This window comes from Eulemur rufifrons, chromosome 27 (assembly GCF_041146395.1).
Source record: "Eulemur rufifrons isolate Redbay chromosome 27, OSU_ERuf_1, whole genome shotgun sequence".
NCBI classification, from domain to species: domain Eukaryota; kingdom Metazoa; phylum Chordata; class Mammalia; order Primates; family Lemuridae; genus Eulemur; species Eulemur rufifrons.
This window is the reverse complement of record NC_091009.1, coordinates 15,708,666-15,736,580: the sequence shown is the minus strand read 5'-3', so window position 1 is coordinate 15,736,580 and position 27,915 is coordinate 15,708,666. Positions and strand designations below refer to the sequence as shown.

At 46.8% G+C, this 27,915-nt stretch overlaps 1 protein-coding gene across 2 annotated transcripts; it reads right to left on the bottom strand.

Moving 5' to 3' along the window:
- Nucleotides 1-11,199: 11,199 nt before the first annotated feature.
- RNASEL (ribonuclease L) lies at nucleotides 11,200-24,169 on the bottom strand. Of its 2 annotated transcripts, XM_069459244.1 has the most exons (8): nucleotides 23,855-24,169; nucleotides 22,351-22,491; nucleotides 19,564-21,180; nucleotides 17,727-17,812; nucleotides 16,235-16,440; nucleotides 15,770-15,902; nucleotides 13,155-13,291; nucleotides 11,200-12,475 (listed from the first exon to the last, which is right to left on the bottom strand). In XM_069459244.1, the coding sequence occupies exons 3-8, from the start codon at nucleotides 21,041-21,043 to the stop codon at nucleotides 12,289-12,291; spliced, it is 2,229 nt and encodes a 742-aa protein (XP_069315345.1). In that variant the 5' UTR covers nucleotides 21,044-21,180; nucleotides 22,351-22,491; nucleotides 23,855-24,169; the 3' UTR covers nucleotides 11,200-12,288. The 2 variants fall into 2 exon arrangements, with proteins under 2 accessions (XP_069315345.1, XP_069315346.1); XM_069459245.1 differs by lacking the exon at nucleotides 22,351-22,491.
- Nucleotides 24,170-27,915: the final 3,746 nt, after the last annotated feature.

Below are 27,915 nucleotides of genomic sequence, written 5' to 3'. Positions count from 1 at the left end.
CTAACTGGCTCTTCTCTCTCCTTTCAGGCAAAAAGTACCCACCAACAAAAAGGAGAAGAAGTAATCAAGTCAGGCCCCCAACAGAGGCAAATCATCTCTCAGAAGCCTCCTAACACTGACAGAACCTTTTCTGGTAAGAAATGAAATGCCCCGGCACCATCTGCCCTGGAAAGATCAGGAAGGGGTTGGGTGACAGCCCAGACAGGGCAGGAGCGGACTGCGGTGGGTAAGACATGGGCAGGGCATGGAAGGAAACACTTCTGCCCTCCCTGAGCCTGGGGGTCCCGCTGGAGATGGTCTTTCCACAGGGGGTTAGGTCAGGGGACCTGGGCTCTAGGTCTCACTCTGCAGCTGTGTGACCTTGTGCAAATCCTGGCTCGGGCTGTTGACGACTCCCGTGACAAATGGGTGTAGACATCATTGAACACGACAGGGAGCCAGGTGCTGTTACCATCAGCAGTGACTGATGGGTCTTTTCATACTCGGATCTCCCACTTGGACAATGACTCACACCCATTGTCTTTGTATGTCCTCTAAAGAACCGTGTGAGCAACCATTGTCAGAAGTCATTTATTTTTAAACAGATGAGGAGACTGACACACAGAGAAGGTTAATGATTTTCCAAAGATTTCTAGGTAGTAAATGGCAGATTCTCTCCACATGCACCCACGGGTACACTCCTGTGCCGGCGTGCAAACATGCACAAACGTGTAATTTAAAAGGCCTCATGACACTTACTAGGATCATCCTGAATTAAAAAAAAAAAAATCTGATCTTTTATTGAGTCTTGCTGATTGTATTTTCTGGTTTCTCTCTCCCGTAGGAGATCCCAGATCTAACGTGTTCCAACGCCAGCTTTAAGCTAGTGTCACAGAGTCAATCGCCTATAGGACACAGGCAGGTTATATAAATGAGCAAAGCAGCCCATGAAAGACAACAGGGAGTGGTAGAGACTGTGGTGAACTGGAGAACATGTCTCAAAGGGGTCAGTGACAGTCAGCTCCAGCCAGCCAACCCAGTGTTGCCAGAGAATCTACTTAGGAAAAAAAGAAGAGAAGGAGGGAAAGGAGGGAGGGAAAGAAGGAAGGAAGAAAGGAGGGAAAGAAAGAAGGAAAGAAAGAAAAAGAGTGAGAAATTTAAATTTTTTCTAACACTACAGGTCAAACAAATCTTAGCTGGGGCAAGGTTGGCTTACAGCCCAACAAATTGCAATCTTTTCTTTAATTTTTTTATTTTCCCTGAAATTAGATTTGGGTCTCACATCTAGCTTGGACAGAAAATATGGGAGGGAAGGAAGAGAGTCCCAAAAATAGATCCATAAGGGGGCGCTGACATCTAAGGAAAAGGCCAAGAAAGAGCTCCAGGAAAGGAACCTGGCCAACTTTAGTCCCTGTATGTTTTCTGTTGCTAGCATAGCAAGTTACCAGAAACTTAGTGGCATAAAACAACACAAAATTACCATTTCATACTTCTGTGGGTCAGAAGTCTGACCCGGATCTCACTGGGCTGGTGCCAAGGTGTCAGGAGGGCTGTGCTCCCTCCTGGAGGCTGCAGGAGGGGATCCCGTTCCTTCCTCATTCAGGTTGTTGGCAGAATTCAGCCCTTGCAGTTGTAGGACTGAGGCCTCATCTCCCTGCTGGCTGTCAGCTGACGGCCATTCCCACCTCCTAGAGGCCACCTGCATTCCTGGGCTCAGGACCTCCTAAGCCAGCAATGGTGGGCCAAGTCCCTCTCATCCTTTGATTTTCTCCCACCTCTTCTTCTATCATCCCCTGCCTCCCAGCGCTACTTTTAAGGGCCCACCCAGATAATCCAGAATAATGGTTCTGTTTTAAAGTCCTTAACCTTGATTCCATCTGGCAAATTTCTTTTGCCATGTGAGTAACATGGTCACAGGTTCCAGGGATTAGGGTGTGGACATCTCTGGGTGGCCACCGTGACTTCTGCCTACCCCAGTCCTGAGAGCAACTTCCTTAGGAAAGGATGTGTGAACTCGGAATCTGGGTCTCTCGTGAGTTTCCTGCCTCCTAGAGCCTCGCGAATACCACTTTCTTCTTGCTCTTGTCACATTTCTGACTATCCTTTCTCAGGCTTCTTAACTCTTCCCCTGCTTTTTCCTTAAATGTCAGTGCTCCCCAGGGCCCCACCGTCGCACTCATCTTCCTACCATACGCTCTCCCCCTGGGACGACATCCCTGGCTCCAGCCTCTCCTCTAATAGAATCCGTAGTTCCTAACGGAACACGGCGGATTTAACATACCCACATCAACGCTGGCTCCTGCAGTCCCTTCCTCCGATCAACCCCAAGCTAGAAAACGCAGAGTCACCCTCTGCTCATTCCCACATTTCAGCTGCAGAAGCAGGAAGTTCTGCCCATCCTGCCTTGGAAGTGTCGCTCGCATCCAGACCCTCCTGTCTGTCCCCACTGGCACTGCCTTCCCCGTGCCCTCGTCCTCTGTCACCAGATCTGTGAAGTCACCTCCTCTTCCTGGTCTCCTCAGTCCCCTCTCCACACACGCCCGACACACACTGCTTTATCCCACACACTAAGATCAAATGTGACCTGCTCCTTTCCTCAGTGTGAAAACCTTTATTCCTTTTCTCTGCCTGAAAAAGCCTCAATTCCTCAGTGGAATTCACAAGGCCGTTGGTAATTTGACCTCAGCCAGGTTCCTGTCTTTCTCTGTTCCATGCATTCCGTCCTTCAATAGCAGGATTGTCTACAATGCCCGTCCCCCTCCTCTCCACCTGGAGATGTCAGACATCATCGTGCCTCCTAGTCTTCTCCTCCCTCCTCTCACCCTCTCCTCTTTGTTTCTGAGACACAGTTTCTCCCCTCCTAGAGGTACTGGTTCACATACGTGCCTCACCTACTAGACCATCTACATTTGCAGGGAAGAGACCAAGTCCTATTTTTCACCAGACCTAGCGCAGCGACATGCAGATAATAGTTGCCCTGTAAATACATACTGAATGCATGAATAAATGGATCGTGCTAGGTGCTGGGGATGTAATAGAGAAAACACATGTGAAGTTTATGCCTCTGCTGACCTTGTAGTCAATCCGAGTAGACAGTGCTGTTACCAGAAAATCGATTCAGCAATCAGTTAAAATTGTGATTGCCTCAGTAAGGAAGAAATATCAGCTGCTGTTTTCTGTAGGAAATTTTTGTACAGTCCAATAATTCTTGATGCTTCAAGAACTTTTTATTTTCTAGGAACCCGCTCAGACCAGAGTGACAGAAAGAGGCAGAGGAAAGCACAAAGAGCGAGAGACTGACATCTGCCTTCGCCTTCAGAAGAGCCTGTTCAGACATGCGTCCGAGAGTGACACGCAGTCTCCCCTCTTTCTACAGAAATATGAAAGAATGTCCCCCTTTTTGAGTGGATCCAAGTGTCGCCCAGAGGAGAGGGCAGCCGGTGTGTGCAGCCCTTTGGGGTGCCCGTCCTCACCCCAACACCGCACCCAGGGCTGCAGGTCATCAGGCGGAATAAAGGATGTCGCATTCACTACCTGTGTGCCTGCCCTCCTCTTCTCCAGGAAAGGGCGTAGGGAAACAGTATGTTGGTCTTCAGAGGCCTCCAAGGTCACTTTCAGTTCAAGAGATTAGTGAATATGATACTTCTCATCCTGGATCAAGCTCACGGGCCAGTGGCTTTGACACCTGTGCCCTGCCCTGACCACCAGAGTGCAGACCAGGAGGACCTGCTCCCCTTCCTCCAGAGCTCACGTTTGCCCACGAGGCCTGCTGGGTTTAAATCCCGTCTCTGCTCCTTAGCAGCTCTGTGATCGCCAGCACGTTACCTGACCTCGCTGAGTCCCGTACCCCGTGTGTGAAATGGAGCTGATGATTTCTGTCTCGCAGCGTGGTCTGGGGACTAAGTTGAGAACACGTGGGCCAAGTGCACATGAGGCTGGGCATAGAGTTGGGGTTGGGTGACAGTACCTGTTTCCCCCTTTTCCACCTTTTCCCTAAAACTTTCCAGAACGTGAAGGAAGTGGTTGACCAGGAAGAGTACAGTTGAAGAATGAATTCCTGGGGAAATTCCAAATGCACTTTCTCCAAAAAGCTACACGATCCTTGGAGGCAGAGTTGTCAGGATATCACAAAATCTATTTAGTTCCTAATGTACACGTAGTCCTTTGAAGGATTTCTGAGTATTGTACATTAACTATTCATTCGTAGGGAGTCATACAACTTCCTCCTGTGCCCTCTAAATGCACACCCTGTGCCCCTAACAGGTACGGACTTTAAAATTTTAGCCACCTTTTATTGCACACTTGCTGTGTGACAGCAGGGATAGGAATTGTCAGCCTCGCTCTATGGGCATGGTGTCAGGGGCAGAGAGAGCCCAGACTCCACATCTGGTAAGCAGCTTCAAAATCTGTGATGCTTCCTGGTGTCACGCTGAAATTCTGTTCACAGAGACTCAACAATTCACTTAAATATCAGAGGAAAATCAGGGAGTCTCTGCTGGTCCTTTTTCCTGAAGAGTTGTGTTTGTGCCAAAATGGCCAAAATGGAGGCTTGAATAGGTGGGGGTGGGAACAGGTAGAAAAAAACCACTGAAGAGATGTAGGACTGCCAGACTTAGCAAATAAAAATACAGGCGCTTAGGTAAATGGGAATCTCAGATAAGCAGCAAATATTTTTTAGCATAAGTATTGCACGGGAAATACTGATACTAAAAAATTATCATTGTTCATCTGAAATTCAAATTTAACAGAACATCTTCCTATATTTGATCTAGCAACCCTCCCCCCAGCCCCCCACCCGCAGAAAAAAACTATGGGACAGGCCTGGGAATTTGAATGCCCAATAGTGAGGCTGGTACTAGGGTTGAGACACGGGTCCCAGCAGGGGTGAGGGGAAGATCTGCTTTCGTGGGGGGATTACCCTTCTCCACTCCTGCCTCCTGAAGCCCCATCCTGGGCTTTCTAAGGGTGAAGTTGACATGCATGAGCATTTCCTGTTGAATTTTCCCATCTTGTGTGCTGTGCTTCTACGTTGCTTGGGGTACACAGAAGTCTGGTCCACATGCACTCATGCACAGACCGCAGATTAAGTGGAATACTAGTGATGCAACAGCAACACTGTTGCATGCCAGTGTTTTGTTTTGTTTTTTGAGACAAAGTCTTACTCTGTCACCAAGGCTACAGTGCAGTGGCTTCATCGTAGCTGAAACCTCCAACTCCTGGGCTCAAGTGATCCTCCTGCTTCAGCCTCCTGAGTAGCTGGGACTATAGGTGCCACCACCACACCTGGCTAATGTTTCTATTTTTTGTACAGACAGGGTCTTGCTTTTGCTCTTGCTCAGGCTGGTCTTGAATACCTGCAGCATCACTACCACCACCACCACCTCCATCACCACCACCTGCACCATCTCCACCACCACCACCACCCCTACCACCTCCATCACCTCCACCTGCAGCATCTCCACCTCCACCACCACCCCTACCACCTCGATCACCTCCATCTGCAGCATCTCCACCTCCACCGCCACCCCTACCACCCCGATCACCTCCACCTGCAGCATCTCCACCTCCACCACCACCCCTACCACCCCGATCACCTCCACCTGCAGCATCTCCACCTCCACCGCCACCCCTACCACCCCGATCACCTCCACCTGCAGCATCTCCACCTCCACCGCCACCCCTACCACCTCGATCACCTCCACCTGCAGCATCTCCACCTCCACCACCACCCCTACCACCCCGATCACCTCCACCTGCAGCATCTCCACCTCCACCACCACCCCTACCACCCCGATCACCTCCACCTGCAGCATCTCCACCTCCACCGCCACCCCTACCACCTCGATCACCTCCACCTGCAGCATCTCCACCTCCACCGCCACCCCTACCACCTCGATCACCTCCACCTGCAGCATCTCCACCTCAGGAAAACAGACATTTATCATCCTCCTCCAGGCCCTCATTGTTGCTCATGGTGAGGATTTCAGCATTAAAAACAGCCCTGTGAAGACAGCACACTGGCCCTGGGCTCCACGGCCGGCCCCAGGAGGCCAGTGTGGTCTCTTCAGGGAAGTGCAGGGCCTGTGGCCCAATTTCCTTCCTTTGAGGAGGACTGATTTCAGCAGAAGTACTGCCACAGCCTACCAAGCTGAAAAGATCCCCTCCCACCGGGCCCCTGTGTAAGGCGGCAGACCCAGCCCACAGGCCTCTGGGAGAGCCAGGCGCGATGCCACAAGGCCAGGGTCGGGGGCAGCTGGGGGTCGAGCAGTGAGATGACGACGGAGGGGAGAGCAGACAGGTGAAGGATGCGGGCTTCTAGAGGGCCCTGAGATCAGAAGAAAGGAGAGAGCTGAGGGACACCAGCCTATGCTAACAGACATGAGTGTCCTGTCCAGGAAACCAAGGACACTGAGTGTCCCAAACCAGGGGAAGCCTCGTTGGAGAGTGGTTTGGGAAGCAGCGAAAAAAAAATTTCAATGTGGAGCCCAAAACAAGAGACTTGGGCCTTGTCAGGGATCTGGGAAGTTGAGAAAAAGCCCTCAGCCAGGGCCTAGGTTTGAGCTGGGCCCCTGGTTACCCAGGCGGAAACCTCACTCCTCACCCTCCCTTGCAGCCAGGGCAAGACTTGTCTCTAAGTTCCCGCCAAAGGGACGCGAGCAGAAGCGATGGAAGTAATGGCTTGCCGTCTCTTCCTCTTTCTGCCTTTCCCTTTCTTCCTCTACTCATTCTCTTGATAATCATTTCTCATCACAAGGCTTTTGACACTATCATTAGCCCGACTCATAAATTTATCCCCAGCCAGTCTCTCCCTGAACTCCTGACACGCACATCTAACCCGATATGACATCTCCATTTACATGTGTGCTGGGAATATGGCATTTAGCCTGCCCAGAAACGAAACTCCTGACCTTCCCTCCAAACCTGCTCCTCCAAGAGCCTTTCTGTCTTCTCTATTCATACAGCCTCATTTTTCTGGTCACTCAAGCCAAAATGCTGACAGTTGTCCTAGACGCCTCTTTCTCTCACACCATAGCCCACTCTGTCAGCAAATCCTGTTGGCTCGACCTACTTGAAGTCAACTTCCCTGCCTCTGCCCAGTGTAGGCTTCCAGAGTCTTTTGCATGAACCATTTAATAGTGTCCTAACAGATCTCCCTGTTTTTACTCTTGCCCTCTGCAGTCTATTTACAGAGAAACCAGAGTGATTGTTTGCCACTTTAAGTCACATCAGGCCACTCCTCTGTCCACAGTCTACCTCCCTCCAGAAAAGCCCAAACCCTTACATTTGCCATGGGGCCCTCCCTCCCTTGTTTCCTGACTCATCTGTCTTGCTCTCTACTTCTTTCTCTTTTGCTCACATTTTTGTATTCCTCAAGCAGGTCAGGCAGGGACCTGCCCCAGGACCTTTGAACTGGCTGTCCCCTCTGCTTGCTTTCCCTCAAATATCTCTGGAGCGTACTCTCTCCCTTCCTTCTACTTTTTGCTTAATTGGCTCCCTCTTGATGAGGTCCACCTGACCACATTTAAATTTAATCTACACCCTCCCCCACCCCCCGACTACCCACACCTTACCCTGCTTACCTTTCTTCCTGGCTAGTATCACCTTCTGCCATACTATATCTTTTTGAGATGTTTATTTCCATCCTCACCTCACCTCTGCCCCAGGCCAGCCCTCATGAGGACAGGGATTTTGATCTGTTTGTTCACTGTGGTGTCTCTAGTATTTTAAACACCTAGGGTGGAAAACCACTGTTCTCTCTATGACTCACTGGCATAACTTTTTACTTCCTGGACTCCTAAACTACTGAGGCCTTAAGATACAAGAAACAGAAACCTTCTACTTTGAGTCACCGTCATTTGGTCTCTGTTAAAGGAGCTAAACAAAATCCTCCCTGATTATTTCAATTTTGCAAAATATATATTTTTTTTAAAAAAAACCAGTTCTCAAGGAGAAGAGAGAATTTTCAGCAGGCAGAAGGATGAAAATCTTTTGTGTTTCCTCATTGCTTTGGGTTCACAAGAATCACTTCAAGATTCTTGTGTTAAATTTTTATTGGCCAATATTAGCGGCTAACAGTAATGTTACTATTTTTGATTCCTCAAAAATGATAAAAATAAATACCATTAACATCTTATCCTGTGAATGGTTTTCTAGAGCCTCAAAAAATCCAATTCTCCTGTTTTTCCCCACCCACTTCTCCCCTGTGGTTAGCACCACCTTCTGGCCTTAGTCTAAGCAAACAGGTCATAAAGCAATTAAAGATTACACAAGTGAAAAACACCGAGGAGGAGACGACAGTTTGCACCATTGTTTTTGTTTAACATTTCTCCTTCCTGTGACAGGAGAAGAGAGGAGGGGCAGAAGCAGCTGCTGCAGCCTAGTATGCGCCAGGTGATTGCCTTAGTCAGTCTGGGCCACTTGGTTCCTGGTGGGGGTCCTCTTGGTGGCTTGCGAAAGTCCACCTTCTCTCTGTCTGTTGGGAGGTTCTGCTGTCTTTTACTCAAAGCATCTTGAAAGCCCACTGCGTCCTAAAGTGAAAGGGTCGGAGAACGGGAGAGCTACCTTAGGGCTCACCTCCAAGACTTAACTCTCTCCCAATCTGCAGCTCCAGCAGAAACCGCCAAAAGTCCAATTTGAAAGGCTCCACTCAATTCCAGTGAACTCAAGAAGTGTCTTCTATGCAGTTATAACATGCTGGGCACCACGTGCGTCACTGGGATACGACCTCTGCCCCCCCAGGCCAGCTGGAGGGACAGGTGTAAATGCGCCCCACTACTGAATAAAGCACGTGGGGTAGAGCTTTAGCCCCAAGCAAGAGGACAATGGCACCAGACCAAAAAATGTAATCTGACAACTGAAACTTAGGAGAGGGTTGGGCTGGGGGGAGGAGTCCCCAACTGCGAGTCCCCAGCCTAGCGACAGGACTTTTTGGGTGCTCCACAGGCCAGGGAGCAGGAAGGACCTATGAGCTGCTGCCTTTAAGGGTGAATGCCTACGTAAAATGATATGAGGAATACCAGAAAGCATCCAAATATCCTTTCCTACCGCCTGCCATGATGCCTGGAATACCACCTTTAGAATATTTTTTTATGAGGTTCTTAAAGTTCTTCATTCATTGAGAGGCCCGTATTAATATGCCAGAGTTCCCCAGGAAGGAGTAACCAACTGACTCAATGCAACAGATTTCTTGAACACTTATTCTGTGGCAAACACAATGAATAAGAAAAAATCGTGACCTTCAAGATGCTCACATTTTAAAGAAAGACACAAGCTTATAACTAGATAATTACAGCTCAGTGACATGCTGCCATCATAGAAGTATTTGTTTCTCCACTCGATAAATATTTACTGAAACCTGCTTTGTTCCAGACACTGTGCTGGATATCGGGGGTGGGATGTGATGGTGAATAAGAGACAGAGCATCACTGCTATCGTGGAACTTAGGTTCTCATCATGATTAGGGGTAGACTTTAAAAACACATACACAAGTCAACCTGATAATTTCAGATAGTCATTAGTGCTACAATGTTACAAAAATGAGAGTTGCGAACAACTTTGGATAAGCAAGGCCCATCTAAAGAAGTGATGCTATAGCTAAGGTCTAGAAGATGGGAAGGAATTAGCATGCCAAGCCTGGTAGGACAAAACTCCAGGCAGAAGGAGCTGCAAAACCAATGGCCTGAAGAGGCGGTGGTCTTCGCATGCTTGAGGAACAGTGTAGATGGACGTAAAGCCTGCAAGACAGGCTAGCGAAAGGCAATGTGGTCGTGGACTTGGCCAGTTCACGTACATGATGGTAAACGGTTCGGGTTTCCCCCTAACTGCAGTGGGAAGCCATCGGAGGACTTTAAGCAGGGACGTGCCCTGATCTTATTTACATTTTTTTCAAGATCACTTTGTGGAGGATTAACTCTGGGGGGACAAGTCTGGAAGTAGGCACGTCAGTGACGAGGCTCATGTTTCAGTCCACATGAGAAATGATGGTGGGCTGAGCCAGACAGTGGAGAAAAAGGGTTGTGAAGTGATTTGGGATCTGTTTTGGCGGGAGAACCAGCTGGACTTGTTAATAGATTGGATAAGGGGGGATGAAAGTATCAAACAAGACTGATACTGTGGAGGCAGTCAGGTGGGTGAGAGTGACATTGAGAGGTGGAAGCTAAAGTTCCCAACCTGGGTATCATCTGCCTATTTATGGTGACAGTAGTCATGGTGTCCAAGGAGATCATCTAGGGAGAAAGGGCAAAGAGAGAACTGCGTGAGGATTAGGTGGGAGGCACTCGGTGTTTAGAGGCTGAGCAGAAAAGGAGCTGGCAAAGGACACTGTGGAGAAGCAACCAAACGGAGAGGAAAAGCAGGTGAGTGCAGAGTTGAGAATGCTACAGACAGTTCCAAGAGCAAGGGAGTAGCCAGATGAGTAAACTGTAGCTGTGAGGTTGATGAGGATAGAAAACCGACGCAGTGGGTTTGGCACTGTGAAGGTCATTGGTAACCTTGACCTCCTAGGCTTCAATGGAGTGGAATGGATGAAAGCCCTGATACATCTGAACAGTGACCAGTCTAGCCTGCCTGAACGCACTGTCTTTGGCATTCCGGAAAGACCACACGCTAAGGTGTGACTCACTCACCTGGGTTCACATCCTGGCTCTTCCTTCCACTCACTACCTGTGTGAACCTGGGCAACCTACCAATCCTTTCTGAGCATCAGTTGTCTCTTCCACAAAATGAGAATAAACACATCTTATAGCATCATCATGGATCTTGCTGGATGCCATGTGTAAAAGCACTAGGCACCAGAAAGCAGTAGGTGCTCAATAAGTAGTAGCTTTATTACTTTTACCATCATCATCTCACCTATGTTGCTTGCCCGGTACATGCTGGGCAGGCTCCTCTCTTCTCTGTGTAACTGCCACCCCCGTTTGGCAAGCCCCAGCACAGAATCACCGTGCCTAGCACAGGACCTAAGATGAGCTTCCTGCTCAATATAATGTTTGTGGTGATGAAAACTGAACAAGAAATATTTATGGAGTGTCAACAGAAACTCTCAGAGAATTAAAGCAGAGGGGAAAATAATCAGTACCTTCCTTCTCTCTCTACAAAGACACCCGGGGCCCACATTGTTACAGAACTATCAGAGGGCCAAAGACAGCTCCTTTTTCCACTTCTAGAGAGCAGGATGTCCTTTCTTAAAACTTACCTAGGAATTACTTATTGAGTATTTTCCATTGTATATACTACTACCCTCTAATGTGGAAAATGTCACTCAAAGAAAATCAGACTTAATACGATGATTCAAAGCTTTACTGAGTATGCTTCACAAATTTTGAGTTGAGAACCACTGCCTTAAGGTCATGGAAAACCAGTGCAAGTGGTTCTAGAAGGAATGGAATTCATGCAATTAGTGCCTAGACTTATACTAAGTGCTCAATAAATATTGAATGAATGAGTAAGTCTCCTGGGGCCCCTTTGGTATATTCGTTTTGGGTATCATCCAGAAGAGCTCTGGGGCCTGGTGTGGTGGCTCACACCTGTAATCCTAGCACTCTGGGAGGCTGAGGCAGGTGGATCGTTTGAGTTCAGGAGTTCAAGACCAGCCTGAGAGAGAGTGAGACCCCATCTGTACTAAAAATAGAAAAATTAGCCAGGCATGGTGGCACATGCCTGCAGTCCCAGCAACTCAGGAGGCTGAGGCAAGAGGATCCCTTGAGCCTAGGAGCTGGAGGTTGTAGTGAGCTATGATGACACCACTGCACTCTACCCATGGCGACAAAGAGAGACTCTGTCTCAAGAAAAAAAAAAAAGAAGAAAAGAAAGAAATTAAACAGAAGAGCTCTGGGCTGCTCATTGAGTTCTAAGGTGCCCAAGTGAGAGGTAACAATAACACCACATCCATTTATACAGAGCTCTGTACAAGTTGTATGATCTTGGGCCAGTAGCTCAAAGCCTGAGTCTCAGGTTCCTCAGTTCTTAAATGAGGTAATAAACCCTGTCTTGCAAGGTCATTGGGAGGATTAAATGAGATCGTTGTAAAACATTCGGCATTAGGGGCCTGGGCACGCACTCCTTTGGTGCAATTGACAAGAGGAATCTTGGCAGAATGCCCTCCTGGTTCCGCATGTAAGCTTCCCCTGACAAAATGGACTAGTGTAGTGCGGGCATATACTGCTTTTGTTAGAGACATGTGGAATGCACATCGGCCGCCCAACTCATCCCTCACAAGCAACTGCGTTAGTTAAGAGGCCCACAGAATTGCAACTTGCCAAGCAAAGACCCCTCAGCTATTAAGTGGCTCCCTGAACTCCCACGACTGAGTCAGCACCTGGGGCTGGCCAGCCCACTGGCCTCGCCATCTCTGTCACACTGAGGCTTGTTTGCACTGTGGGCTGCAGGGAAATGCTTCCTGTATTCTGTGTTCTGTAGTTTTGTATAGACATAGATCATCAGATCTGGAAATGTCTTCTGAAAATACCGGGAAGGGTCTCCCATGATCTCCTTCATCCTGAAACAAAACACAGTTTGGCATGCTAGTCTCAAATTTTTCTTCCCCCTTTCACAGCGCATGGCCCTAAAGATCTGTTTGCTCTCTTGATTTCTACAGCAGAATGAATGAGGACTTTGGAATCTGACATAGCAAGACTTATCTCTTTACTCAGTTCTTAAACTAATATAAACTGATTGTGCAACCTTTGGCCATTTTAGTTTTCTGAACTTCAGTTTTTTCATTCATCACATGGAAACAGAACAATGCCATCATTCCCTATGTACAATTCCAAAATCCAGAAGAGCCCCTAATTGTAAGTTATTTTGTGAGTTTGCATTTTTGGCAGCAAAAGCTGATTTAACTAACATGAGGCTATTTTTAGACTTTTATAACTCTACATTCACTTTACCCAGCCATCAGGTCTTCTGTGTTACTTTATCCAGGAACTCACAGCTTCAGTTCATTTTGTTTTACCTTTTTTCTAGCAAAAGCTAAAAAGGAAGATGAGAGTCTGCTGGACGTGTCCATCATTAATTTTCAGGCCATAGTTATAACCCTTTTCCAAACAGAGGAAAGGAATTAATTTTCTTTCATCAAAATAAATTTTCTTTTTTCCACAGCAGATATGATTTTAGAATTAGATTTTTTAATCATTCTCATTTCACATATGATTTATAGGAATGAAAACAATACTTACCCTTTATTCTTGTCTTCATCAATGTGTTCTCCTATATTCCTAATGAACTTCAGCAGATCACCCACAGTGTTTCGGTAGACACACTTTCTTCTTTTTTTATAGAACTCATTCATTTCTTTCATAACACATTTATTAATCTGAAAAGCAAAACATGACAAAAAATGTGGTGGCAACACAAAACAAATTCTGACGGAACAGAATTATACCAAAAGGCAAAGTATAAATTTGAATATATGTTGCAACTGCCACTAATTACTAAAGTAAATTAATAGAGAGCAAAGAATGAAATAAATATTGTACACCAAAATGCTAACTATAATTGTGTCTGGGTGTGGAAGAATAAGTAACTGTAAATTTTTGTCTCTATTTTCCAACCAAATTGTCTTCATAAAAAATTAAATATTTTAAAACATGGTTTAAAAACATCTTCGGCTACTCTACTAGAAAATTTGCTCATTGTACCATACAGGATTTTTATCCTTGTGGCCACTCTTCTAAATTCATACTTGATTACATTTCCTCCTTAAAGAGGGTCGTTCAGACCAGGCCTGGCAGCCATTGCCAAAGTGAGTGGGCTTGTTTTTCATTTGTTTGGTTTTGTTTTTTATGAAGTCTATTTCTAAGAGGTTGTTTGTTTCTCCTTGCCTCTAGCTGTCCCAGGGGACTTCTTTCACACTAATGCCTTCCTCTTTCTCTGTGCTTGTCACCCTCGTAGATGACTCTCATATTTAGAAAGAGTTTGGGCTAAGAGAACAAGATACAACAACCATGAAGCCAGAGGGTCACTCAGGAAGAGTAACCAGTGACAGACCAATGCTAGTGATGATGCTGTGGCCACTGCCCAGTGCAGTGTGTGCGGGGCACACGTGAGGAACGCCAAGCATGTATGTGCTCAGCATGGGGCCAGCCAAGAACAAATGCAGTTGTATACCCTGGAAAACTTGGACTCTAGACATGTGCTGACAAAACTGTGTGAACTGAAAATGAGCAAGTCACTAAAACCAACAGAAAAACAAAGTCTAAAATGGGAATTAAATGGTAAAACTTGAAGTCAACCAAAATTCAATATAAGTCAATAAAATTTAGGGGTAAAAACCAATGAATTGGGAAATAAAAAAAAAAAAAAAAAACAGGTTTTCCTTCCCAGTTCTGCCAATCTCTGGCTGTCCAGCCATGGGTAATTCGGGTACCATCTCTAAGTCTCAGTTGCCTCAGCGATTAAATGAGCTGGTGGACTGGACGCCATCATATTAATATGCAGTGGAGCAGTTTAAGCACACGGCATCCGCAGCCATTCTTCCCAGCTTCAAATCCTGTTGCACCCTTTACTGGCTCTCTGTGGTTGGAAGAATTGTCTGTGCTTCAGCTTGCCCATCTGCAAAACGTAGATTATTGTCTCAGCGGATGTTATAAGGATTGAATGGGGGAACTCACGTAAAGTCCTAAGGACAGCAGCCGCCATATAGTCAAGCACTACATAACAGTTAGCTATCGCTGTCATCTGCTCTGGCTTCAAATCCATTTCTACAAGTTTCAGTTTTAGCTGCAGTTTTATAGACATTCATTGAGCAAAGGGTCATGGCCATCTACTCTATGTCAGGGACACAATGACGGGCAGAACGATGGGCAGTCTCTGCCCCCACGGAACTTACAAGCTAGCGAGGAAAATGGACCGTAAGCCAGCAATTACGAGTGTGCTGTGTAGTCTAGAGACAAATGATGGAAGGAAAGCCAAACGAGAACTGGAAACAAAGAGGTATGGGAGAAGCAGAGGCCCGGGTCAAGCCTAGGCTAGAGAAGCTGTTGGTTTCAGTCAAAGACCTGAAGACTGTGCATTCTCCCATAGTTCTTTGCACGTGTCCCTGGGGGCCCAGCACACATCACACAGCATCGTTTCTGTGGGTTTCAGGACTATGCTGTATTCTGCTTTGTATGTTTGGGGCCTCACATGGGCCTAGCATTGCATTGGTATTAGATAGATGTTTGTTAATTAACAACAGTGAAAGTTCTGAAAATACTGACCAGATTGAGATGGTGATTAATTTTGTAGAGCTTCACTATACATAGTTCAAGTTAGGTGGAACTTTTCTTGAAGAGGGGGAATTTGAAAGATCATCTTTTCTTTGCAGAATGTGGAATGTAGGTCTGTACATGGGTCCTCAGAGCTGGGCTGTGTACGGGCAGTGGAGGCAGCTGGCCTCTCCCTGGACTGACACGCCTCGTGGTGGGGCTCCTTGCTGGGGTGAAGCTCTGGTTAGTCAGCTGCTCTTGTCATAATGCTAATAAGATTGTCAGCCAGGTGTGGGGGAAAGGCTCAGGGGCTGGGACAAGGCCACCCTAAGGGAGAGCCTGAATCACAGTCTGTCAGGGTCTACTCTGCAGTACACAGAGCAAATGGGAGTTTACTCGGATCTCAGGGACAGAGGGAGGACCTGGCCCCGAAAGGGGTGGTAGAGACCTGTAAGATCCAAGAGAGCCTGGATTGTGGAACGGGAGGAAGAAAATCACCTTGTTTGGCCCCTGGTCAGCCAAGGGTATAAAATAAGTCAGAACACAAAGCATTACACAGATTCTCATTCCTGGAATAACCCCTGGACCGTAGGAACTATTCATACCTTTTTAGTCCACTTCGCAAAACTTTTGGAACATTCAGATGGTCCAAGTTGCAGGAGTTTGAAGATCTCACTTTCAGAATCTCCCTTTTTGATGTCAGATTCATTTCCCACATTCCGAAGTGTCCTATAGCGGCTGAGGGTGACAGAATTATCATGATCATTCCATCCTTCCCGCTCTTCCCAGAAACAGAAAACTATTAGATTTTGGTGTTTAATCCAACAGTCAAACCATGTCTTCAAAACTTCTGCGTGATCGGAGAAGTAGGCCTCTCTTCCCCCTCCCCCCAACAGTCTTCAGAAGAGGAAACCAGAATCCAGAGAGGTTAGGTCATCTCTCCAAGGACACACAGCCAGTAAACATCAAGCGGAGAGGAAAGCCTGGGTCTGCCGATTCCCAGCCCCAACTCCTGTCCACACCAGCTCACCCTCTCCACCTCCTGCGGCATCCACTCAAGTTTTACTTACCTCTCCCAAGTCCAAAAGAAGGGGTGACCCAGCAGGTCACTCAGACAGTCCCTCATGTTTTCCCCAGGGTGGAACAGACGATGAACGAGGTCCTTAGTTTCCTCATCCGGAGAAAGTAGAACCACCTCTTCATTACTTTGAGCCTTCAGCTTCTCAAAAGAGATGTCTTCCTTCTTTACCACATATAGGACCAGCCGTCCAAGGGCCTACACAAAAGCCACAAATCAAGCCAAAGGTGCTTGTGAATTATTTCTCTACTTGGGTAACCTTGGAAGGTGTGGTGCAGGATGTAAGCAAATGGAAGACAGGAGGGATCTTAGGGAGTGAGTCTGCAGGCTTATTAGGAAGCAAAGACACAAATTTCTGCACAGAGAACTCTTCAAGGTCCACACAATTTAGGTTGACAAAGAGCAAGAGCTAATTCTGGGACAGAGTTGTCAGGGCAGACTTCTTGGAGGAAAAGGGATTTGAGCTAGGCCTCAAATGTATGTATAGACTATAGATAAATTGGGGAAAGGTAGAATGTTTTAAACAAGGGGGGTACCAGGAGTCTGTCTGGGAACTGGGTCTTTGGGTCCGGCGCTACATCAGGCAGCAGATAAAGGAGCCCGTCTAGGACAGGAGGGTCACGGTGAGAGCCCCAGGAGCTGGGACGAGGCAGGAAGGAAAGGCGGAGAAGGAGGTCCTCCCAGGAACTCTCTGCCCTAGTCAGAACGCCAGTCAGGGAAGAGCTGAAATCTGGAGCCACCAACCAAAAGGTGAGACACATGGATGGAGAAGAGCTCTTGCCCGTTGGGTTCAAAGTTCAGCACACTGGGGAACTCTCCAAGACAGAACTGCCCCGGCAGGGTCAGAGTCAGCCTGGGAGTCTGGTCTGCAGAGGCCAGCGTCCGTGTCCGCTCAGAACAACAGCTGTTCCAGGGTCGGAACCGTTTTGGCCACGCTTAGGCTCTTTCCAGATGGGGATTGGCCTTATCCCTCCCAGGCGTTCTCAGAGGCCCTTAGTAACTGGCCTTCCTCAGAGCTTAGCCCACCAGTTGAATGGGGTAGAAAAAGAAATCTCATTTATTAATACTTTGTCCAGAGGCAGAAAAATAACTCCTGGGTGTATTTTGGAGATATTTTGAAAATCCCTCCTGGACGTATTTGGAGAAGAGGTGTGGCGTGCTCAATATATTTACTTACGTAGCTGGCCGAGGAAGAGAGAGACCCAAAGAGATGCAGAAAGGTGCCACAGAGACAGCCAACTCGACACTAACCCAGGCTGTCATAACTTCTCCTCTTCACCTTCAAAGCTCTGCTGTGGGAGAGGCCCAAGGAAATGCTGCGGTCTATAGGGAAGTGAGGACAGTGAGCAAGACAGGGGAAAGCCTCGAAAGTTCCCTTCGTCCTGGTTAAAATAGGAACGTCCTCTCATTGGCCATAGGAAATAAGGCAATGAACGAATAAAGAAGCAGAAAGAAGAGAAAGTAGGCTGGGTTGCAGAAAGTACCTCTAGATCTCTCTTGATTTCCTGTGGATCTCCAGCCCACTTGCTGCTCTTATCAAAATCCGCCAGGCGAACCGCATTCTTAGAATCTAAGGGACAGTTTGCAGAGGCCTATTGAAAATGTTCATTCTCCATGATGTGAGAGTCAATTGATTTAAATAAACATGGAGCATCCTGTACAATCCATCACCTCTGAGGAAGGTAATAACATTTTATCTGTATTGCTATTTATTCCTCAAAACACTTTGTCATGTGCACTGTTTCATTCCATCTATTAGGTCTCTGCCAAGAGCAGGACTTTTTATTTTATTTGTGCCAGGCCAAGGGGTAGGAAGGGATGAGGCTTAATAGAACCAGCTCCCCATTCACACAGTTCCTGGGGAAGTCAGCATAGATTTGTAAAGGAGCTGCTGGTGGGAGTTAAGGTTACATCATACGGCTAAAAAACACCTAGCCAACAAGGCTCGAAATCCAAGACTGTCCACTAAATCGAGCTAACCAGTCACAGCTACTATGACATTTGAAACAGTTATCATGGATCAACTATGTGCTTGCAATGAATCCCTGCTTCCTTGTCTGCTCCAGAATCTTCTGCCCTTGAATGAAGCCACTGAGTCCTCCAAAAAGGGCATGAATAGATGAGAGTTCAGGAACAGAGTGAAAGGAGGGTACATCAGTGATTTGTCTGCTGGGAGGCAGTCCCCTGCCTCTGGCTTGAAGGAGCCTGAGAAGGAAGGCTGGGTAACCCCAGATAGGGCCGTGACCAATATACAGGTCGTATCCTGCAACTCTGCTATAATCACGTATTAGTTTCTTGAGTGGTTTTAATGAAAATTATATTTTTAATTCCTAAATTCTCTGTTCGGTTCTTTTCACAATGCTATCTTTGCTTCTTAGATGTAATAACCTATCTTTGGTCTCTGGCTTTATCAATGATACTTACTTTAAATTTGTATTATGGTTGCTCAATATGATAGGTTAAATAAATATTCACATTCTAATTCCTGGAATGTGTGAATGTTACTTTATATCATTAAAAAAAGGACTTTTCAAATGTGATTTAGTTAGGAATCTTGAGATGGAGAGATTATTCTGGATTATTAGGGTGAATCCTAAACCCAATGACAAGTATCCTTACATGACGAAGGCAGAAGGAGTTCTGATGACAGAAGAGAAGAAGGCGACTTGACCATGGAGGCAGAAACTGGAGTGATGTGGCCATAAGCTAGTTACCAGAAGCTGGAAGAGGCAAAGAACAGATTCTCTCCTGCAGCATCCACCTCCTACACCTGATTTGGGGCCCGTGGAACAGATTTTGTAATTCTGCCTCCTGTGAGACAATAAATTTCTGTTGCTTTAAGCTACCAAGACTGTGGCAATTTGTTTTAGTAGCCTAGGAAACTAGCACATTCAGTTAGTTCACATGTTGTCCTGACATCCTCAATTTTGACCTCAGTTTTGCCATTAAGTTTTGTAGTTGCTGCCACCTTGTCTGAAGGAACGCACCTGTAGGATTCTCTGGCTTGCAGAGTTCTTTAGGACTTTAAATTTCTGGAGCTGGTTTCATCCAAGACATACCTGCATATTTTTATTTTGCTAAGGGCATGTAAGGTTAGCCTGGCATTCTGCAGGCATGCACCAACCTCCACGCGGAGTAAGGGAACTCAGTTATAATTGGCAGCAGGAGAGACTGCACGGTAATTATGAATTTAGCGTAACAATCCTCAAATTGAATAATCCTCATTTACTCTAGACCTTTCCCTTATACAATGGAGAACTTTTCCTTTTGTAAACAAAGACCCCACAATTTCTAAGGGAGAACTGCGGGTTGGGAACTCACCTATTAAGATGTTCTGTGGCTGCAGATCCTGGTGAGTGTATCCACAGGACAGGTGTAGTTCTCGAACAGCCTTAAATATAGATAGGAGGACATTTCGGGCAAACTCATCCTCCTCATTTTCCACCGTTTCCCCTCTGTGCACAACCAAGCGCGCTTCCAGAGTCTCTTCACAGAGGGTGACACACACATACAAGCAGCCCCTGTGACTCTCACTCCCATAGAATGTCACCAAGTCACTGTTCTCTCGGCTGCTTTGCAGACAGGAGACTTCCTGTTGTGCACGCGCGCTGCCTTCACAGAATGTCTTCACCGCTACCTCTCGCTCCTCGTAGATCCCCAGGTAGACGCCCCCTTCAGAAGTGTCGGCAATTTTATATGTCTCTTCGATAAAGATCTTGAGTTTGCCGATCATAGGGCGGAACGTTCTGCGGAGATTTTTCAGGGCTGCCCCCCAGCGTGAACTCTGAGGCTTCCAGTCCTCAGCAGGAGGGTGAGAATGTTCTCTAGCTCCATGGCGGAGAAGAAACGTCACGAGGGAACTGTCGTAATTCCGCTTGGCTATCATGACCAGGTCCCCACAGTCCGTGCTGGCCCCGCGGCTACACAGCAACCGGGCGATTTCGCCCAGCTTGAGCTCGACAGCAATCAGCAGAGCTGCTTTGCCGTCGCTGTCCGTGTCGTCGATCTCTATGTGCGCTTGCTCCAGAAGCATCTGCACCAAACCCAAGTGCTTCTTTTCCACCGCCAGGATCAGGGGCGTCTTCCCTCTTTCTCCCCTGGCGTTGACGTCAGCCCCGCGGTCCAGCAGAAGGCGGGTAATGGCCTCCACGTCCCCATCGCGAGAGCTCAGAAGAGCGTGGATCAAGGCGTTTCTGCCCATGTTGTCACGGGCGTTGACATCTGCCCCCATCTCGTCCAGGAGAATCTTCACGACATCGAGGTGGCCTTCCCCGGCAGCGTCCATGAGCGCCGTGGCCCCTCCTTTCCTAAGCCGCTCTTGGTCCTGCTTCGTCTTCCGACTCAGGTTCACCTCTGCGCCGCTCCGGTGCAGGAATCGTAGGGCTTCGACCCTACCGTACACCGCGGCTTCCATGAAAGCTGTGAAGCCGTGAAAATCACACTCATTGACGTCTGCTCCTTTAGAGAGGAAAAGTTTGAGCAGCCGCACATTCCCCACGATGGCTGCGACGATGAAGGGAGTGGCCCCGTTCCTCTTCCTCAGGCAAGGGTCCGCACCGTGATGAAGCAGAAGCTCCACAATGTCCTCCCTGCTAGCTTGCACCGCATTATGCAGAGCTGTCCAGCCCCCTGACTCTTCCTGGAAATTGACATCAGCTCCTCTTTCCAGCAATTGCTGGACCATCTGGACATCTTGTTTTGCAACAGCTGCGATCAGCGAGCAGTTGTCTTCCACGGTAGCTGGTCTACTGCTGGAGGACGCGGGTCCCTCCTGGGCATTGTCATGACCCTTGGTCTCCATGATGGTAAATGCCACTGGCTGCAACTTTTTGCCTTTTCTTTGAGAAAATTAAAACTATCTCCTTGGGATCTAATCAGTTATCTGAGTGTGGATCAGCAGTATGAGGGGGAACCATGTTCTGTCTTCTGGCATTCCACCTGGAGACAGAGAGAGGTACTTTGTAATAGGGATAAAAACATCTGAATCAGAGAAATTAATTTTACTGGCAACTTTTTCTGAATATATCTACTTATTTATTATAGACCTTTACAATTATAGAATATTGTGAATATATGTAAATTCAAAATAAGAAAATTATTACTCGATAGTCCTACTGCCTAGAAACAGCCACTGTTAATATCTTAGCATATTTCTATAGTTTTTTTAAACAGTTGGGATCATACTGTACAACTTTGTATCCTGCTTTTTTTCATTTAATGTCATACTGTAAATAATCTCCTATACTATTACAAAGATTTTTAAAAATTTTAATGGTTGTGCAATATGCCATCATGCAGTTGTTTCATTTCCCTATTACTATTACATTTAAAAATAAGCTTTAAACAAGATTTTTTTAATTACAAATTTTTAAACAATTCTAAATGATGTTGCAGCTTATTTTATTTATTTATAATTCTTATTTTTTTATTTGAGCATATTACAGGGGTAATTGATGGGCACTTGGGTTGTTTCACATCTTTGCAATTGTTGCAGCTTATTTTAGCTTGTTTTCCTATGATAGAGCTTATGATAGACCTCAAAGAACTAAATGACTGGTCAAGAATATGATTGTATTTAGGATTTTGAATCTATGTTAACAAATGTCTTTCAATGTTATGTAAACATACTCTTACCAGAAACAGGTGGCAGGTGGCCTCTGGGGATGGGGGGAACCCTCATTTAATAGGAAAAATGTATTTCGTGGATTTTGTCCATTTGCGTTTCTTATATCACCAGGACAGTTGATCACTGTGTTCACTGACTCTGAACGTTCCCTTTGTACAACTGAGTGTCCCTATTCAGATACAGATGATCCCCAACTTACCATGGTTCCACTTACATTTTTTTAACTTTATGATGGTGTGAAAGCAACACACATTCAGTAGAAACCATGCTTTGAATAACTATGCAACCATTCTGGTTTTCACTTTCACTACAGTATTCAGTAAATTACATAGGATATTCAACACTTTATTATAAAATAGGCTTTGTGTTAGATGATTTTGCCCAACTGTAGGCTAATGTAAGTGTTTTGAGCACATTTAAGTTAAGCTAGGCTAAGCTATGATGTTCAGCAGGTTAGTATATTAAATGCATTTTCAACTTACTATATTTTCGTATGGGTTTATCAGGATGTAATTCCATCGTAAGTCAAGGAGCATACAAGTAGTGGAAAGAACCTGGACTGTGACTTCAGCAAGATATAAGTTTGAGCCCCTGGCTTTTGTCAACGGAAAAGAAGCCACACCCTGTAAAATAATTTATAGAGGTTTATTCTGAGCCAAATTTGAGGACTATGACCCGCAGCTACACCCAAGAAGCCTTGAGCAAGGGGACTTGCTGTAGTTGGGTACAGTTTGGTTTTATACACTCTAGGGAGACAGGAATTACAGGTAAAGTCATAAATCAGTACACGGAAAGCATACATTGGTTTGGCCTGAAAAGGTGGAACATCTCAAAGCGAGGCTTACAAGTCATAGGTGAGCTTAAGGATTCTTTAGTTGACAACTGGCTGAAAGAGTTAAGCTTTGTCTAAAAGACCAGGAGTCAGCAGAAAGGAGTTAAGATAAGGATCATCTGTCTTTCATGCAATGCTAGAATCAGGTTGGGAAGTAAACCACATTATACTGGGTAAACAAAACCTGTTTAGTGAGATTTTATCATCTGTAGGCATGACTCACCAGGCCCCACTAGAAAGGAATTTGGGGGCAACAGAAAAGATCAGCATTCTGTCCTCACTGTGTAACTTTATATTGTTGCTTCCTGAGGTACAATTTTAGATTGTCGAGTCTCAATTTTCTGCTTCCTCGAATGTGGACCACAATAAATATGGTCATGCGCATAAAGTGCATTAAAGCACAATGTGCTGTGACTATTAGGCATTTGATGAATGGTAGGGCTAACTATGTCTCATTATGAAAAATACTTTTAACAAATCTTATTCTTCCCACCCACGTGCATATAGCTACTACACAAACAGGGAACCTGAAGGTATAAATTTAGTCCAACTGTCTTCAATCAGATCTGAGAATTATAGATCCAATCCAATCATCAGACAGCCCCAAACTGTTACCTGAATATGTAAATGCATCTACTACACAATTCACAACGCAACCCTTTTTCCGCAATCTCACCACTCTGACGTTTTCAAAGCCTCAGAGGTTTATCGATTAGACCCTCCGAGGTCTAATCAACTGTGCGACACACACACGACCACCAGGCATTGAAATCCTGGAACCAAACCCCTACAGACAGTGTCAGTTACAAGCGGATGTGAGGTCAGCTGGTAGAAAGCAGAGAAGGAAAGAAAGTCAAGGAAACTAAGCAAAATATCAGAGTACAGAATCAAGACACCCCAGCGAAAGCGCTGTATCAAACAAGTCCTGCTTTCGATTTCATTTTCTCCTGTGACCAGAGTTGCCTTGGAAACAGAGGGACTGCGACAGACCCTGGGAGGACCGGGCTCCGGCGGAAGGGCCCGCGGGGCAGCCCGCCCTCCGAGCTCTCCTTCCACTCTGCAAGTCCTCCGGCCCCCAGCATTCCAGGGCCCAAAGCCCAGGAATTCTTCCAGAACGACTTCCCAGGTTTTTCCAGTTCTTCTGCCCATCTTACCTTCTCAACCCAGACCGAGCCTGTGTTCTTCCTTTGTCGGCGCCAGTCGGGACGGCTGTCCCCAGCAGGGAGCCGATTCCTCCTCCTGCTTCCGCGGGGCGAGGAGGGGCGAGGAGGGGCGAGGAGGAAGTGAGGACGGCAGCGGAGGGCAGGTGGCCGCACACCCACAGCCTGGCGTCACCGGCTCGGGGCAGACGCTGGCACAGCCCTGGGGGAGAGCGACAGCTCCTGTCTCAACGCCAGTGGCGAATCTGATGACAGGGATCCTTTCAGCCTTTCAGCCATCGCTCTTGTATACTTTCCGTGTTATGCCAAATCCTGTCTGCTTAGGAGAAACGAATGGGAAGGAAACACTTACCGGGCACCTGCTGTGTGCCAGGCACTGTGCTTTACAGGGGGCATCGTCCCAGTTAACAATTATGAGACAATTAGGAGAATTAGCTCACAGAAGCTAAGTGCGCTCAAAGCCCTGCCAGCGGTCTGAGCCGGCTGGACTCCCTGTCCCCAGGCAATGTGGCTTCCGCAGAAGGGGAGGGACTGGCAGTCTGGAGGCCGGTCCTACAGCCAGCACTGTGGCTGTCTTGCTGAGTGGCCTCAGGCAGGTGGTTTAACCTGTTGGGCCTCATTCTTTCCTGGCTTTGAAGGTTCCATTCTGCTCTGGAAGCTCTGTTCTTTAACATTTTCCTAGCGCTGAACTGTGCGCGTGTGTACAGTCCTGCTGTGTACCGTGTACAGCACGCGGCAGGGGAAGGTACTCCCATCACCAAAGGGTATCCAGTGTTGCCAGGGAGACAAAGCCCCTCGAGAGCTGTGAACAGCAAGCAGTGCATGGGCACGCGACGGTCACCTGTGCCACATCATCCAGCCCCTGGGCCTCTACCACCCCGTGCATTCATTCCACTGACCCCCAGGCCTCTGCCTCTAACTCCAGCCTCTCTGTTGAGCTTCAGACCCACACAATTTGAACATGTCCCAAACAGAAACCCTCATCTCTCACTAAATCTGCCCCTCCTCCCATTTTCTCCACCTCCGTGAATGAATGGCATTGCCACCTGGAGGCCACCCCTCATCCTCAGCCGCACACCAAGTCCCCTGCTTTCGTCTGCGAAGGAAGGACTGCTCTCAGACCAGTGTATTGCAAACTGATGATTTGCTTCCTAGCCCCCATCTCTTGTTCCACCCTGCATCATTGATTCGCCAGAGTTTTCAGGACAAAGTTCAAAATCCTTAACCAATTATTCATTCAATTAATATTTATTGAGCACCCACTATGTTGCCAGTGGGACTGTTCTAAAAGCTTGGGACACAGTGACTTACCACACAAGTTCTTCGTGGAGTTTGTGGAGCTTGCATCTCAGTTGGCAGAAATAGATCATAAACAATGGAAAACCCAACGTATGACTTCAGGTGATGGTACAGTCCCTGAATGTCCCTCCCCCGCATGGACATCACCACTGCCACCCTCCAGTTCCTCGTCACGTCACATTGCTTCCCACCTCTATGTCTTGGCCTGTGCTATTTTGCCACCTGAACTAATGATAATGGTAGTAAGAATGATGATGCTATCGATGCTGTTAAAAATAGCAAACATTTACATAGCTCTTTACCATGCTCCAGGAACTGTTCTGAGCACTCTAGATAGGTTAAATCATATAATCTAGTCCTCACGAAGTAAGTACTATTTTTTTCCCTATTTTACAGATGAGGAAGCTGAGGCATAAAATGGTTAAGTAACTTACTCTGTTCCAGGGATTTGGGCTACACCACTGAACAACACAGAGAAAGATGCCTGCCTTCATTCTCATGGAAGCCAGACAACGAACACAGTTAATAAATCATATAGTATGTTTGATGGTGAAAAATATACAGAGAATAATAAAGTAGAATAAGGCAGGTTGGAAGTGCTAGGATGAGGAGTGTCGGGGAGGGCCTCATTCAGAAGGTGACATTTGAGCAACGATTTGAGGAAGATGCAGAAGGAAGTTTTGCAAATGTCTGCATCAAAAGCACAATCATCAGAGAGAACAGCAAGTGTAAAGTCCCTGAGGCAAGAGCATGCCTGGTGTGATCCAGGAGCAGCAAGGAGGCCAGTGAGGCTGGAGCAGAGTGAGGGGAGATGGCAAGAGGAGGTTCCGGTCACGTAGGGTCTTAGGACCCACGGGAAGGACTTTGGCTTCTACACTGAACAAGATGGCAGCCATTGGAGAGTGGGAGCAGAGGAGTAACTTGACCTGAATTATTTTGGGGGGGACCATTATCAGTACTACACTAAGAAGAACCTAGCGGTTGGAAGCAAAGGCAGAAGCTGGACAGGCAGTTAGGGAGCTATTGGGTAACCCCTCTCAGAGCAGACGGTGGCCCAGAGCATGGCAGTCATGCAGAAGTAGCAGTGGATGTTAGTGTGCCCCGAACAGATGATTTGGTAAAGACTCCTGAGCAGGAGCACACCTGCAGTGAAACAAAGTTAGGTGCGCTAACGTACCACAGCGAGGGAGAACTCACTGCAGGAACTACAGAGTATCTTACCAGAGGAAGTCAGGGGCTTGCTATACTTGATAGAACAAGGTATAATCTTGATATACCAAGTCAGGGTTTGGAGTTCGTTTTAGGTGATTTGGGGGAGGGTGCAAGGAAATACAGGTCTGCTCCCAACTGGGTGCTGTCGAGAAGCAGAGCAATTTCATGATCTAGGAATCAGGAGGAGCGAAGTGGAGCTGGAGCTGTCATTGGTAAAGAAACAGCCGTCCCTCACGTCAAGAGAGGGAGGTGTTGGGTCACTTTCGTGGTGGCGCAGCATTTGTGTCTTTGCCTCATGCTCAGTCCTCATTAAGAAGTGGCCTTATTTTCGTCTCGTTCCACCATGGTCACAGGATGGCCTCGTCTAATTATTGTTGACATTCTGTGGAGTTGTTTGTGCTCAGCGTGAGCGTGACATACTAGCCGCCAGAACTATTTTTCTAAATTTTTATTTGTTTGTTTTCTCTCCATTACATATCTAGGGTTAAGACACAGTTCCAAAGCAGATAATGGTTTTATACATGGGAACAAGCTCCATTTGGAAAAAATCCAACTGGTCTGAATAAATCATTTTAGAAAATTAAATATCACTCCCCTCACTCAGCCTGACAATCCCTTCCTGCAGGAGAGTTTTAAATGACCCCAGACTGGGTTCCCATGGCAGATATTTCTGACTGATTCTTCAGAGGTAGGCTGGCACCCTGGTTCATTACGTTTTTATGACTCTCAAAACCCACTTCCAAAAAGGATTTGAGGCCACTTATAATAAAACCCACAAATTTTATAAGACTCCAAATGATCAACACAAAAATCAGAGATGCAACAAATGACAGAGGAGGATGACTATCACCTTATCAAATAGGAAACTTAACTCTGGGTCAAGTCCACGGCAAAGAGGGTTAAAAACTAACACCCCGCAAAGAAAGCACAGCAATTTATCAGTTCAAAACCTGGTTTGCAGTGGCCAGTTACAGTTGTTATATCACACAAGCAAGCGCAAGAGGAGTGGCACCTGGCACCAGCTACCCCTCCTAGGGACATGTACACATGGAAGGGGTCAGTTTGGTGAACAAGCCCAATGGAACCATGATTACCCCAGACTATCTTGAATCAGGAGAGTCAGGAGGGGTTGGCCCAAGAGACAGGTGGAGTGGGACTGCTGTCCAGGGAGCAGGAGAGATCAATCTGTCCCCAAAGACACCCCAGTCACCAGCTGGGTCCAGAGGTCCACACTCTGAAGAAGCAATCACCAAGCACAGAAGAGAGCCCTCCCAGGAGTAGGCGGAAATCCTAGGCTGGGAACATGGAGAGAGAAACCAAGGCCAAGGCAAAATGTAAGGACATCTCCCTCCTTCGCTCTGGCTCCGTCCTTCTCACACCCAAGATGTTAGAATTGAGCAACGTCCTCCGTCTTTCCTTCCTTTGACCAGAAAGACCCTAAGACTGCAGGGATTTACTCTAAGCTCAGGAATAAATTGCAATTTTACTTACAAAAGCCCTTCTTGGATCTTGGTGAGAAGTCAATGGAGTCACACTGAATCAAA